At 35.0% G+C, this 13,828-nt stretch overlaps 1 protein-coding gene across 9 annotated transcripts in view; it reads left to right on the top strand.

The window, feature by feature from the left end:
- The window catches only part of Znf385d (zinc finger protein 385D), a 581,998-nt gene that overhangs the window by 376,311 nt on the left and 191,859 nt on the right, over nt 1-13,828 (top strand). For all 9 annotated transcript variants that reach the window (XM_090322093.1, XM_090322125.1, XM_090322141.1 and 6 more), the window contains one exon: nt 6,646-6,788. In XM_090322093.1, the coding sequence (XP_090178219.1) occupies nt 6,646-6,788 (143 nt within the window). The remainder of the gene's footprint in view (nt 1-6,645; nt 6,789-13,828) is intronic.

Here is a 13,828-nt window from a genome sequence, read left to right as displayed (position 1 = left end):
CTGTATTACCTACCATGGTCAGTTCTTCTAGCGTTAGCTTTCTGTAGACAGTATTTGAGTTAAGTCAAGTACAGCATGAATACCCCAAATCCACCAAATCTCTCCGCCCCTTCATGGTTTCAGGCCTTAATTTTTGTATATTCACAATCACATAATTACCTGGTCTCCCAATGTAAACAGAAATAGTTTTCCATGTGTACGAAAGCAGTTTCTTAAGAATAACTACTACCAATCCAATATAATTTGAAATGTTCTAGCTGTTTTTCTGCTATGCAACACTATTTTGAACAGTTTAGCAGTTTAATGATTATAATGTATACTTCTTTTTAAATTAAAATTGCTTATTATGCATCAACATTGTATATGGCACTTGAATATATATATACATTGGGTAAGGTTCAAGTCAGTATACATATTATTTATCATCAAAATTATTTATTATGATAAAAACATTCAAACTTTTCAAGCCTTTTGAACATTATTGTTACCTATACCACTCTACTTTGTAATAATTACCAGAAAGATACTTTCTTTATCTAAGTATAATTAGTTCCCATGATTGTGAATATATTTCAATATGAATATATATAGAATTCAGTACATATTTGCTGATATATGTTAATATATGTATATTTGTAAATATTTGGCATATCTCTTTATGATTTATAATACAAATATACTCATGCATGTGATACATATTTTATACATGTATGTATATATATATGTAAACTTTATGTATATACATTATATAATTTATATATAGCTATATATTACATGCATATAATTTACATAAATAAATATACTATATATGTAGAAATGTACATATAAGTTGATGATGAGTGTAAGAGATAGTAAAAATGTAATGAAATTATTTTTCTCATAAGAAAATAAGTATGAATTTAGTTTAATACAAAGACATATTTAGAAATACACAGTTATGATAACAGTTCCAAACTGGGATGCATATTTAATAGCTCTGATCACTTTGAATTTCAGTTTTCATTTGGGACAACTGAAAGTTTAAATAGTAGATAAAATTAAATCTAGGACTAAAATTAGGTTGTCAGAAGCTCTGTTGGTAAATGTTGGATAGACCTGGAGTATATCAAGTGGAAGAGATTAAGGTTAAAGGTATAATGGAAAGATATTACTACATCTTCAAGTAGTATTTCACAATACTAATTTACAAAGAAACCTTTTTTCTGTTAATCTTCTTGGGAAATCAATCTAGATAAAGGTAAGAAGGTGAAAAGACTTTGAGCCTCTTGACGGTTTTCAGAAGACCTGGATAGCTGGTGTGTTCATTAAGAAATAGATGACTCACCAAGTTAGCACCAGCTGGAGACATGGGCCAGGGACTTTCTGCGCTTCTCATGCAATCAACTTCACTGGATGACTCTGCCTCCCAAGCCTATTCACTTCTGTAAGTTATTAGAGCAACACACTCAGAGCAAATTTACTGTTTGAACTCAGGGCCTCACAATCCGTTTGCGTGCATCTTCTGATCTCTGCCATTGTTGGTGATTGATTGTGCATGGAGTCTCATGGATTGTTCTACCCTGGGTGACTTCCAGCTGAGATCCTCCAGCTCAGCCTCCTGAGTAACTTGGATTTCAGAGGTGAGCTACCAGCACCCGGTCAGAGCAGCATATTTAAGTTTGCATTTTAAACTGCTTCTTTTTTTGAAATATGCAAATTAGTCCAGTGTCTATTAATTTCTCTGTTTATATTAACAAGTGCTTAGAAACTGGTTACTCCAGTAGTTCTTTTTTTTTTTTTCAAGTTCATGAATTAGTACTTTCAGAAGCATACAGTTACCTTGTGAATAGAACAAAGCCTTACCTAATATGTTGGCTCTTTAGTTAACTATTTGCAGCTGTAGGTGTAAATATTCACTAAAAGAAAAAGGGAGGAAGATGCTTGTAGTCTCTGTGATTACCAGACTTTATTTACTTTATTACTGCCATTATATAACAACTAACTCCATGCTAGTAAGTATCCTATTCTCACTTTTTATTGAGCCGTTTTGAAATTGTATGGATTAAGAATTATTTTGTTAAAACTATAGATTAGGCCAGGCATAGGGGCACATGTTTGTAATCCTAGAACTCCAAAAGCTTAGGGAAAAGAAACATGATTTTAGACCAGCTAGAGTTATATAGTAAGAGCTTGTCTCAAAAAAGACAAGTGAATCAAATGTGTGCCATTTGATATAATCTGTTTTCCTTAAGTATGTGGAATTATTTTTCTCAATTAAGAAATTTAATATTTCCATAAGCGACTGTAATAAATGAAGCAATACGATTGATAAATTTTTATAACAAAATTAGTCTCTCACCTATAGAAATGTTTGCATCTTTATTGGGCATTTTTATTTTGATTATTGTTATTGAGGAAATTTTAATAAATATTTTAACATATCTTTGATAGGCATGAATACAGTATAAAAATTTTAGACATAAAATATATCTAAAATATTTCTCGTCAGTAGGTGAAGGGGAAATTTGTCATTATATTTAAGTGATTGTAAAAAGGAATTGCTATTTAACAGAATAGTTTATCTTCTCAACAGTTTCCCCTACCCATCAACATTCTCTCAATATACCTCTGAGTATTTTCCCACCCATCCGTTCCCTTACTCATCTTAATTCTATAGGATGTACATTGGATTCTTAGCTGCATTTCTCCTCTCCTCTTCTTCATTTGTTTATCCCTTTTCCCTTGACCTCACCTCACCCTTTTCTAATACTCACTTCTTGGTGTTGTATTTTTCTGGCCTTTGATTTTGGCTTTTTAAAAAAATACAATTGGAGTTCTCTTTTGAGTCTACTATATTTCAATTAATATATTTGTATATGCTTAACATGTAATTCATTTGTAAGTTGAATCTAGCTTTCACATGTAAGAGAAAACATGAAACCTTTGCCTCTCTGGTCCTGACTTAACTTCATTTAACATATTTTCCAAGTCTTTCTATCTCTTCACAAATGTTGCAGTATCTTTTCTTTATTATCTTTACATAGTTGTTATAAAGGAGTTGCCATTTAACAAAGCAGGTTATGAATAGAATGTATCTTAATTAAGATCACCTCTTTTAACATTTTTACCCATTCACACCACTCCTTCCTTCCTTACTCTTCTTAGTTCTGTGAGATATACACTATATTCTTGTCTACCATTATCCTTTCTTCTCTGTTTCATTTGTCTATGCTACTTCCTTGAAGAAGACATTTTTTCCCACTTTTGGGGGGGGCTTGAACTCAGGATCTCATGCTCACTCAGCTTCTTTAGCTAGAGCTCTACAACTTGATCCTGATCCATGCCTCCATTCTTGCTTTTTGTTAGTTAATTGAAGTTGGAATCTCACCAATTTTTCTGCTCTGGCTGTCTTTGAACCATGATCTTTTGGCACGCAGCCTCCTGTATAGCTAGGATTTTAGCAGTGAGTCACTAGAACTGAGGGAGGAACATATTTTAGTGTGCTTTGCACATGGGATCTCCTCTTTGCAAGTTTTGAATGTAGACTAGTTGAAAATTGTTTTCTTATTTCTCAGTGTGTATGGATTGACACAACTGGAACAAATCTAGATATTGGACACAAAATTATATCAGTGCAATAGATTTAAAACAGCAATTTTAAAATAAATAATTTTGAGTTTATGTTAGACATATGAATGTTGTAGCTTTGGTGTCCCAGATCAGTGGGTTTGGGAAGTAGATTTCTAGAATTTGCTGGGAGGTAGTTTGGGAAACATCAACTGTGGTTCATGCTTATAATCTTAGATACTCAGGAAACTGAGACATAGAGGATTGAAGTTTGAGGCCAGCTTGTGCTGAAAGTCTTTTGAAGTCCCACCTTCAAAATAGCTAGCATCAAACAGAACTGGATACATGGCTCAAGTAACAGAGCACCAGCTAAGAGCACATTAACATCCTGTTATTGGAAAGTGAGGGGAATTGGACTCCTATTCAGCCACAGTGGGGATCTAGTTGATTCTAGATCCCACTTGGAACAGTGGAGATGAGAACAAACTTCAGAGGTCTCTCTCCCTGAAGCAAGGGATTAAATGTATCCATCTCATACTTTAATCATCTGTTATTGCTGTGTCAGCAACGCATCTTACTCTGGAGGTTTACCTGGGGTATCTTTTCTTTGGCTGGGAGTGATTGAGGAGAAGGATCTTAAGTAAGGACCAGCAACCACTTACCTCCAAGCAGCTAGGAGAATGAATCCATCTGTCCAAGAATCAGGTCTGTGTAGCGCTCACTACACCTATAACTTAATAGCAAGTCCCGAAGTGGGAATAGTTGGACTCAAATGTTTCCCCAATGTTCCAAAGTTTTATGAGTTTTTTTTCATATATTTTTATTGTAATTAATAGAAAGGTTACATTATATTTGCCAGACAGAAGGTACATTAATTCACTTACATTGATACCCTTTCTCATGTTTTGGTTCCCATTGTTTTATGAGTTTTATGAAGGAAATTCTATCTGTCAGAAGGCCTTCAATTATATGTATAGGTCTATGCAAATGATATACTTCTCCTGGAGAAGAGAAGGGAGAAAGAAAATTTACAGCTTGCAATAATCAATTCAACATATTTCACTCTCTGTATTTTACTTGGCACTAGATTAAATAAATTGTGAATTTAACTGGCTAGAATATCATGAACCTGACGAAGGCTTAAAATGAACTAATTGTTGAATTTATTCCATCATAATTGTATTCTTGTAATACACACATGGAAACAACACAAATAGCTTAAGGGTTTATTAACATGATTTTTCTACATAATGTGTTTTTAGTCCTTATTTATTTTGGTGTCTTGAGATCAAATGTAACTATGGATATATTTTACAAATATCTCTTCATGAAAAATAAAATAATTTAAAATCAGTTATTGATGCTAACTATATTTTGTATATATGTTCAAATTGCAACCTTGATTTTTTTTAACCAAAACTTATTTTTCTCAGTTTTCTAAAGAGACACAAAATTATTATTTTGGTTCTTTAACTTTTTATTGAAAGGAAACTTTGAGCAATATAATATTACTCAGGACCGGTCTATCCCTGAAGTTTTATGGATTCTCTCTCCAGAAAAGGTTATACACCCACACTCAATCCACTACCAAGTGGACAATAAAATAATTTTATGGTGGGCTCTGGTGAACATAGTCTTGCAATATTTTGCTTTTATCTGTTTGTGTGAACATCTGTCTTCTATTTCCTGCCTTGTACTAGTTTGTTTGTTTTTTGAGTGGTTTGCCGATTTGAACTTTAGTTGTTGATCTTGCACTTGAAGAGGGTATTTTTGAGGGAAATTCAAAACGCCAGAAAAAAAAACTGTGTTTGTTCATTTGGCTCCAACTATTTTTATACCTGGTGGCAAGAGAGCTTATGATTCTTGCATGTATGGTTAATTAAATTCTATACTGATGGCTTCTGTTTCAGGTATTCAGTCATCCACCTGGTTAGCAGATCCTCTGCCCAAAGATTCAAGTTGTCCCTGGGAGGTTATTTCAGAATGTTTACTTTGTGCTCAGATAACTAGTGTAGGGCTAGATAACAAGGACTCTCTCTACTCTGGAGGAAACACATCCATGTTTCACCTAGAATTCTTTGCTATGAGAGAGGAAACTCTCCATTGCATTTTGTGTTCCTAATGCATCTTGGATTCTCACCAGCGGGATTTGACAGTTTGTTGCATGTCCCTCAGATTAGAAGAATATTGATATCAAGGATTCAAACAGGCTTTAATTCACAGAAAATTGATATTTGGGAATGTTATCAAAACACAAGAGACTGAGCTGAGAGGTGAAGCTTCCATCCTTCTAGCATCTGAGTGTAGTGGGCTCCTCAAGCAGCGTGGCTACAAAGCCAGGTGCTCTCTAGTGAACAGCTGGTCTCCTGCCATTATGCAAAGCGATATCTTTGTTGATGGTTTAATCCTACTGCTTGCTAACTGGTGCCTGTCTAAAGTTTCACCTAGTGGGTACTTGGGAGAGGTAACCAAGTTTCTATATACTCAAAGCTCCAGGGGTTCTGGATGACAGAGTTGTTGGAGTTGTAGCCCTGGATTTATGGATTATAAGCTTCAAATTTCCAGGGCAATGAACTGCCTGTGCTTACAGTTGAGTTTCTTATCCATGCCAGATTGCATGCCATTTTACTGGCAGAGTTTTGAACTGGTGACAAAGAGCTATTTTGTTTTGTTGTTGTTTTTCAAACTTCACACTCTGATTTGAAAGATATTCTCAACAGGTTAGTTTTCAAACAAAGATAACCAAGCAGTGATGGGAAGGGTGTTTCTTCTGGAGATTTTGGTTTCAGGTTTATTGCTGACCCCATCCAGAAAGTAAAACAAAAACAGGCTGGGAGTTTGAAATATTGACTGTTGATTCCATAACGAGATAGTGAAGATCCAAGGAAAAATTGCAGCTCAGCTGGCTGTGCCTGTCCCGTGGTAAATCTGTTCCCTGGCTGGTTCCCCGTTGAGCTACGTAGACTTCAGGTCTTATTTCTTCCAAGTGACCTACAAAGCTGATGTTTTCTTTCTAAAGAAATTAGGGTGTTTTTTTGTTCATTTACTTTTTTTCTATGCCCATGTTGATGACTCCTCCCTTTGCTCTCACCCCTGCAGGTGGTACATGCCAGAGTCCTGCTCTCCCAGCCCTGGTCCGTCCACCAGCTCCTCCTTTGCAGCCATCTCTGGATATCAAACCATTTCTTCCTTTTCCACTTGACACAACAGCTGCAGTCAACCTCTTCCCTAATTTTAATGCGGTAAGTACCAGCAGCCAAAATTTGTATCTGCCAGAACAGTTATTGGTACTGGAACACCTTAAGGGACATGGGTGATTCAGTTACTGCTTCTGTTTTCTGAGCCTAATTATTCCATGACTTCTCTGGAAATCATGATGAAGTCAACTATTTGCATGGTTGTGTGGTCCCCAGAGTCAGACTTTTTAAGGGGATATGAAAAGAGATTCCTTTGTTAGCAGCAAAGTCTCTTGTTTTTGGTAACACCAAAACATCTCCATCATTTTGTTAAAGCATGTCAGATTGAAATTTGGCACATTTATTAGAGAGAAGGTTAAAATCCAAGTAAATACCTCCATCTCTACCTAGTTTAATCTTCAAATCTAACTGACCTAATTTAAGAAAGAGAATTCTGACAGAAAAGTAAGAATTTTCATGTATCTAATACTTCATCCTGACTTACAATAACTTGGTATTTGATGCAATTGTTTTAATAGTTTTTCCTTCTTGTTGAGCCATGGCTGAATGCAGTACTTCTGAAACTACTTTGTTTCTTTGGGCTTTGTCAACAGCCTTCTTGGCATAAGTTCAATAATTGTCACTCCTCTCTCCCCATCACCACCATTTTCACTTTTAAGCTGACTTCATGAGCTGCAAGATCATCTTATTCATTGTAATTCTTTTTTATGTAAGTATTTTAGGTAGAAATTGAAAGAAGGGTTGAAAAGGTTAGGAGCATTTATGTGACAGATTTTGTAAATATCATCTGATTCAGCTTTCAGCAATTGTTACAATGCCAGTTTGAGCTTGCCAATGACAGGATATGTCAACCCAACCAAAGCAAAGAGGATTAATATGAGAGGTCACTGAGTGCCCAGTGATCTAAATAACATTGTTTTCTTATTGCAACATGTTACTCCAATGATGGCTTAAAAAAACACGAGCCCACAATTATACTACTCTCCAGAGGATAGAAACAGGATAACACACACACACTCACACACACACACACACGAACCCACACATATATCTCTGTGTGTGTATATATATATGTATAAATGTAGCATATATACTATATATATGTATGCATATGTATATATTTATTTACTTATCTTTGGGACTTTGGGGGTACATGAACAAAGAGAGTCATTACTAGAAAGCAACAGAATAAAATGGTAATTTGATGTAGGAGAAACTGGAGGAAACAAATATTTCGGAAACTTTTTTGAAATGGCTTGAGAAAAAAAAATGAACATCCAAAAAATCAGATCATATGTTCAAAATACAGGTTTCTGATCCTAGGTGTCAAGAAAACTAGAGAAAAAATTGTTTGCTACTCTATCTTACAGCCTACTACCTTGAAAAATGTCCTTTAAAAATAGGAGATTTTGGTGATTTGGTCTTTTAAGTATATTTTAAGTGTATCACATGAAAATATAATATGATAATATGATTCTTTATGTGATTTATTTTCCTATTTGAATCTCCTTTATTTCCTTCTCTTATTTTATCATTCTGGCTAGAGTGGGGAGAATAGAAACCTTTGACTCTTTGACTTCAAAGGAAATGCTTTTTATTCTCCCTATAATATATTAGCTATTGGTTTGTCTTTTATTGGCTTTATTATTTTGAAATTTGTTCCTTTTATCCAGAGACTTTTATCATAAAATAATGTTGAATTTTCTGCAGGCATTGAGAAACCATTTTTTTTGGTATTTTTTTCTTTGATTCTCTTTATTGGTTTGCGTACAACAAACTGTCCTTGCATTCCTGCAGTAAAACTAGCTTTTTCATGGTGGGTGCTCTCTTTAGAGAGTTGTTTACAAGTGTTTCATTGACAATTTTTGTATCTATGTTCATAAAGGAAAGCATTCTGTAATTTTCTAATGCTGTCTGTAGGATTTTGGTATCAGGACAATCTTCACTGAATGAGTTCATAGCATTTCCTTTTCTATTTTATAGACGTGTTTGAAGAGTATTAGTGTTAGTCTTTTAAAGTGTGATAAAGTGGGGCTGGGAGTTTGGCCTAGTGATTAAAGTGCTTGCCTAGCATACACAAAGACCCGGGTTCAATTCCTTGGTACCACATACATACAAAAACCCAGAAGTAGTGCTGAGGCTCAAGTGGTAGAGCTCTAGCCTTGAGAAAGTCCAACGACAGTGCTCAGGCCCTGAGCTCAAGTCCAGGACTGGCCAAAAAAAAAAGTGTGATAAAGTTTGGCAGTTAATACATCCAATTCTTAATCCTTAACTACTGGTAAAATCTCATTGCTTTCGATTGATCTATTTAAGTGTTTTTTATCATCTTATTTCAAGAGTCAAATGTATTTAGAAATATATCAGTTTTTCTCATATTTACTATTAATTGGGTGTATATATATTTTTTAAACTACTTCCTGATGCTAGTCTAGGTATTTATAGGTATTTGCCATGGTATTTTCTATTTCATTTTGAAATTTAATAATTCGGTCTTTTTGTCAGGCTTCCTTTGCTTAACTTGACTAAGGGTTTATGGGATACATTTATATTTTCAAAAAATTGACATTCTGTTTCATAAATTTTCATGTACTTTAGTCACCATTTCATTAATTTCTAATTATATTTAACATCATTTTTACTTTCGAGTCTGGCTTGAGCATGCATGAGTGTGTGTGTGTGTGTGTGTGTGTGTGTGTGTGTGTGTGTGTGTGTCTGTGATATTTTCTTGATCTAGTAATTGGTTGGTTGTAGGTTATCTTGGATGTTTCCATGACTTAGATAGTGAATATGGGTGTATAGGTTCACTTTTCATACCCTGACTTGCCTTTGTTTGGATAAATGCCCCAAAGTGGTATTGTTGGATCATATGGCTGTTCTTCTTTTGGGTTTTGGAGGATTCCACTTGATGATATCCACAGTAGTTGGATTAATTTGCATTCTCAACAACAGAGTTCCCTTCCCCCACATCTTTGATAGCATTTGTTGTTTGAATTGTTGTTGATGGCAATTCTGACCAGAATGAGATACAATTGCAATATCATTTTTGCCATGTCCTTTACCTCTGGGGTGTTGAGCATTTCTTCATGTATTTATGGGCCATTTTCTCATTTATTAGTTAGGTTATTTATAATCTAGATATTTCATTGTTTTTTTTTTAAATCTATTGGTGTGTTCTTGTAATTAAGGCCCTGGTTAGAAGAATTACTAGCAAAGAATTCTGACATATCTCTATATATATGTGTGTGCATATTCATATATCTAAATATATATATACATGCAAGTAAATATACAAATAGAAAATGTAGATAAGGAGAACCAGAAAAAAAATTCCATTCAAAATAGCATAAAAAATACCTAGGAATAAATTTGACTAAGGAGATGAAGGAGATGGAAATTATTAAGCCTTGAGTAAAGAAATTCAAGAATAAATGAGAAGATAGAAAGACCTAAACTCATGAATAGGTAGAATCCATGCTCCTGGATTGGAAGAATCAATATCGTGAAACTGACTATCTTGCCAAGGGCTATCTACAAAGTCAATGCAATACCCATCAATATTCCAATGTCATTCTTTTTTTTCATATATATTTTATTGTAATTACTACAAGGGTTACATGATATTTGCCAGACAAATGGTGCATTAATTCCCATACATTGATACCCTTTCACATGTCTTGGTCCCCATTTCCCTTCCCCCCACGCCCACCCCTCATCTTGTTTTCCCCCATTCCCTATCCAATTTCAAATAACCAAATACAAATATATCCAATACATCAGGTAACAAAGTGAGATACTGTAACAATATGAGATAACCAAGGGACAGCAAAAGAGATGAGAGGTAACATAGTACCTTAAGAACAACAATCATTCATTATGTGGCTTATGTTTCTATATCCTAGAGATCCTTTCATTTAGCGTCCTACTATACCCAATGTCATTCTTTAAAGAAATAGAAGAGGCAATCCAAAATTTCATATGGAATAATAAAAGACCCCGTAGAGCAAAAACACTTCTTAGCAGAAAGAACAGCACAGGAGGAATTTCAATACCAAACTTTAGACTATATTACAGAGCTATAATTATCAAAACAGCTTGGCACTGGCACAAGAACAGGCCTGAAGACCAATGGAATAGAACTGAAGACCCAGATATTAAACCACAGACCTATGGTCACCTAATCTTTGACAAGGGAGCCAAAAAAAAAATAGAATGGAAGAAAGATAGCCTCTTCAACAAGTGGTGCTGGCAAAACTGGTTAAGCACCTGCAGAAAACTAAAGTCAGATCCTTCTTTGTCACCCTGCAGTAGAATTAACTCCAAATGGATCAAAGACCTGGGGGTAAAAGCCGACACTCTGAAAACTTTACAAGAATTAATAGGAGATACACTAGACCTCTTTGGCAGAGGTCGAAACTTTCATACTAAGGACCAAGAATCACAACAAATCAGAGAAAGGCTGGATAAGTGGGACTGCATTAAACTGCAGAGCTTTTGTATGGCAAAGGACACAGATAGTAAATTAATTAGGAAGCCTACAGAGTAGGAGAAGACCTTCACCAACCATATAACAAAGGCCTCATATCTAAAATATATTAACAGCTCAAAAAATTGAATCAATCCAAAACTAATCTCCAAAGAAACAACCATCCCATTAAAAGATGGGCCAAAGACTTAAAGAGAGTCTTCTCTGAAGAAGAAACGAAAATGGCCTATAGACACCTGAAGAAATGCTCATCATCTCTGGTCATAAAAGAAATGCAAATCAAAACAACTCTAAGATTCCACCTCACTCCAGTTAGAATGGCCATGATCAGGAAATCTAATAACAACAGATGCTGGAGGGGAGGTGGCCATGAGGGATCACTACTACACTATTGGTGGGAGTGCAAACTCGTTCAACCACTATGGAAAGCAGAATGGCTGTGCCTCAAAAAGCTAAACATAGAACTCCCCTATGACCCAGCAATTCCACTACTTGGCATTTACCCAATCATCCAGAAACAAAGATATACTAAATCCACCAGCACAGCAATGTTCATTGCAGCACTACTTACCATAGCAAAGATATGGAACCAACCTAGATGTCCCTCAGTTGATGAGTGGATCAACAAGATGTGGTATTTGTTCCACATCTTGTGGAATTCTATGCTGCTGTCAGAAAGAATGGCATTGCCCGATTTGTTAGGAAATGGCAAGACTTAGAAAAAATCATATTAAATGAAGTAAGCCAGACTCAAAGGAACTTAGGCTCAATGGATTCCCTCATTTGTAGAAACCTTGGGCTCTCCTAGCAGCGATTTGCAATAGAGCAAAACCTAGATACAAAAGGCCATATAGTAGGATCCTAAATGAAAGGATCTAGAAACATAAGCCATATAATGAATGATTGTTGTTCTTAAGGTACTATGTTATCTCTCATCTCTTTTGCTGTCCCTTGGTTATTTCATATTGTTACAGTATCTCACTTTGTTACCTGATATATTTGTATTTGGTTATTTGAAATTGGATAGGGAACGGAGAAAACAAGATGAGGGATGGGGGTGAGGGGGGAGGGAAATGGGGACCAAGACATGTGAAAGGGTATCAATGTATGGGAATTAATGCACCATTTGTCTGGCAATATCACGTAACCCTTGTATTATTTACAATAAAATATATGAATAAAAAATAAAATAGCATAAAAAATACCTAGGAATAAATTTGACTTAGGAGATGAAGGAGATGGAAATTATTAAGCCTTGAATAAAGAAATTCAAGAATAAATGAGAAGATAGAAAGACCTAAACTCAAGAATAGGTAGAATTAATATTGTGAAAATTGATATACTAATGGAATTCTTCTGCAAATTTAATGCAATGACTACCAAAATCCAAATGTCATTGTTCAATAATAATTATTCTGAAATCTGTGTAGATATATAAAACAACTTTAAATAGCAAAAGGACTCCAAAGCAAAGAGAGCAATGTGGAAAGTTCCAAAATACTGCACTTCAATGCATACTACAGAGCCATTGTAAGAAAAATATCATAGTATGGACCCAAAATCAGTCTTGAGGATCAATGGAACAGAAGACCCAGAAATGTTTTCACAACTATAGCCATTTTAGTTTTAGTAAAGGAGCTAAAACATATACAGTAAGGAAAAAGACATCCTCTTCAACAAATGGCACTGTGAAAACTTGTTATCTACTTGCAGAAAAGTCTCATCCTGTACAAAATAAGCCCCACAAAATTTATTAAAAATATTCATGTAAGAGCTGAAACCTTAAAACTGTTTCAGGGGAAATTTGGAGATAAATGGGAAGATATAACCACAAGCAATTATTGTTTGAATGAGAATCTAATACGATGAATGAAAGCAAGAATTGGAAAGTGGGATGCTATCAAATTGATGAGCATCTGCATAACAATAGAAATAATTAACACAATGAAGAAACAGCCCATAGAATGAAAGAAAATATTTGCCCGTTATTCATTGGGTAACATGTAATATTCAGAATGTAAAAGGAGCTCAAAAAAGAAAAAAAACCCAAAAAACCAAAATATCCAATCATTAAATGAGTGGTTCAAAGCCAGCCTGGGTATGAAAGTTTGTGAGATTCATATCTCCAATTAACCATAAGAAAACCAGAAGTGGTGTTATGGCTCAAGTGGTAGAGCCTTGAGCTGAAAAGCACAGGGACAACACCTAGGCTCAGAATTCAAGCCCATGACTTAAAAATAAAAAAGACCCTACCTCAAAAACAAGAAAATACATACACACAAATACCTCTATTGTTTTCTGGCTTTGAAACCTCTGCATGACATGACAAATAATTTCTTTGTGTGAGAGGAAATCATGGCATTAACAGAAGCCAAAGCATTAGTGTCTTAACTGTACAATGCCCTGTGTGTGCTTCTAACCCATTCTTCCTCTGATAAAATTTGTATCTCCTAGACTACTACTATGTATCCCCTTAGTCCTCACCTCCATTAAAGGGACTCTTCTTTTGGGCATAAGGAGATTTAAATTTACATTGAAGTGACACTAATATTCTTGAAGAGTAGTGCCAACTTCTGTGCACATGAAGTCCAAATTGTGTAGG

The sequence above is a fragment of the Megascapheus bottae genome, chromosome 2 (genome assembly GCF_031878675.1).
Source record: "Megascapheus bottae isolate mThoBot1 chromosome 2, mThoBot2.hap1, whole genome shotgun sequence".
Classification (NCBI taxonomy): Eukaryota; Metazoa; Chordata; class Mammalia; order Rodentia; family Geomyidae; genus Megascapheus; species Megascapheus bottae.
Note: the sequence above shows the minus strand (reverse complement) of the source record. Positions and strands in the feature narration are given on the sequence as shown.